At 42.1% G+C, this 1716-nt stretch overlaps 1 protein-coding gene across 1 annotated transcript; it reads right to left on the bottom strand.

The window, feature by feature from the left end:
* Positions 1 to 697: 697 nt before the first annotated feature.
* Positions 698 to 1716, bottom strand: LOC143867524 (germin-like protein 8-2). The gene is made up of 2 exons (XM_077376126.1): positions 1566 to 1716; positions 698 to 1340 (listed from the first exon to the last, which is right to left on the bottom strand). The coding sequence occupies exons 1-2, from the start codon at positions 1681 to 1683 to the stop codon at positions 784 to 786; spliced, it is 675 nt and encodes a 224-aa protein (XP_077232241.1). The 5' UTR covers positions 1684 to 1716; the 3' UTR covers positions 698 to 783.

The raw sequence follows: 1716 nt of genomic DNA, 5'->3' as shown, positions 1-1716 counted from the left end.
TGCTTCTCATTTCAGTTTCGGTTTCTACATGCAAATTTTGTATGTTCTATTTTGGCTCTTATCCATTTGTGGTAATATGAATCCCTGATTATTTACCTTGTGTTAAGCATATTTTGTGTGGCTCAAAATTACTTGTGTTGAACCATCAGAATGTGTAGTGTATCCCTCACTCTAAGTTTCGGCTTCACTTTGACTTTCTGTTGCAGCCTTCTGTTTCCCTACCATGCTAGACCCAGCTAGAGTAATGCTTGTTTACTATCTGAGCGTTAGCTCACTCGTAGTTTAAAATTTTCAGATATTGAAATTGGACTTGTGCAAAGATCTGGAGTGGGAGCGTACCCTCGTTTTATTTGGTCAAAGGACTAGTAATTTGCACTTGAGCGTGTATACATCTTTTAATAGTATTGATGGATATCGATGTTTTAGTTTTACATTGGCTTTACTACTCTGATATATGCCTGGATTTATTTCCGATATATGATTCTAATTACCTTACCAGATTGTGAGGGTCGCGTTGTAGGTATGAGGCACCGTCGTTTGCCCCCTGGATCTCGGATTTGGGTGTGTGTGTGTGTGTGTGTGTGTGAGAGAGAGAGAGAGAGAGAGAGAGAGAGAGAGAGAGAATTCATGAAAAACAAGACTGTATATTCAATCAATCGCTTGATTGTCCCATTGACATGCTCAAACTGTATTATTATTACGATTTTAAGAAATGCAAACACCAAGTTTGCTTATTCAAATACACTATTGTAGTTAATGCATGGGATCCTTGTCGGTAGTTATCTAGTTTTTGGGCCCGAACTGTGCCTGAAGAAAATCAACTACTTTCTTGTCAAGTTGGAAGGCCTTGGCGAGAACATCATCGGAGATGGGCAGGTTTGATCCGAAGACGGCATTAGCTATGGTGATCACACCTGGGTTCTGACTTGCCAGAGCGGCAATGGCCACCGCATTGGTCTGTCCAACATTGAATTGGAAGTGAATGAGACCTATTGGAAACACAAACACATCACCCTTATTGAGGACCTTTGATATGAGCCGATTTTCGCCATTTGCAAGGTTAGAGGTGACGAAACCAACGAGGAGGGTGCCCTCTTGAACTACAATCATCTCAGTGCCCCTTGGGTGTGAGTGGGGAGGGTTTAGTCCATAGGGTGCAAAGTCTATGCGAGCCATGGAGATGCCAAGAGTGTTGAGTCCTGGTATTTGGACCACGTTCACTGCGGTCACATTGGACCCAACTCGGTTATTTGTGTTGCGTGGCATGTCAAGCCCTGGGAAGAAGAAATCGCTTGCTTGAGCGAGCATTGGGTCCTTGCAAACCACGCCATTGACTAACACTGAGAAGGAAAAACATCAAAAAAAGATCAGCCAATAAAAAAAAACATAACCCATGCACGTAGGGCCGGTGTCCACACGCAGAGTAAATGCAATAACAATATTTCTCAAGTCATCTAGCCAAACCCCACAATACCTACCAAAAATGGAATTGAGTTTGCACAAACACGTGATTATCATGATACTAATGGAAGTTAAATTGAGAAATAAAAAAAAAGCATTTGTACCTGGAGACATATTGTCAGCAACACAAAAGTCCTGTAGAGGACTGGGATCAGCGGCAAAGGTAAGAGAAGATGCCAAGGAAAGGAGTACAAGTACAAGGAGGGGAGTAGCCTTCTCCATTTTATCAATCTAAAGAAGAGTATTGGGTGCAAG

This window comes from Tasmannia lanceolata, unplaced genomic scaffold (genome assembly GCF_043159265.1).
Source record: "Tasmannia lanceolata isolate RefF3 unplaced genomic scaffold, GAP_Taslan_0.1 ptg000257l, whole genome shotgun sequence".
NCBI lineage: Eukaryota > Viridiplantae > Streptophyta > Magnoliopsida > Canellales > Winteraceae > Tasmannia > Tasmannia lanceolata.
Note: the sequence above shows the minus strand (reverse complement) of the source record. Positions and strands in the feature narration are given on the sequence as shown.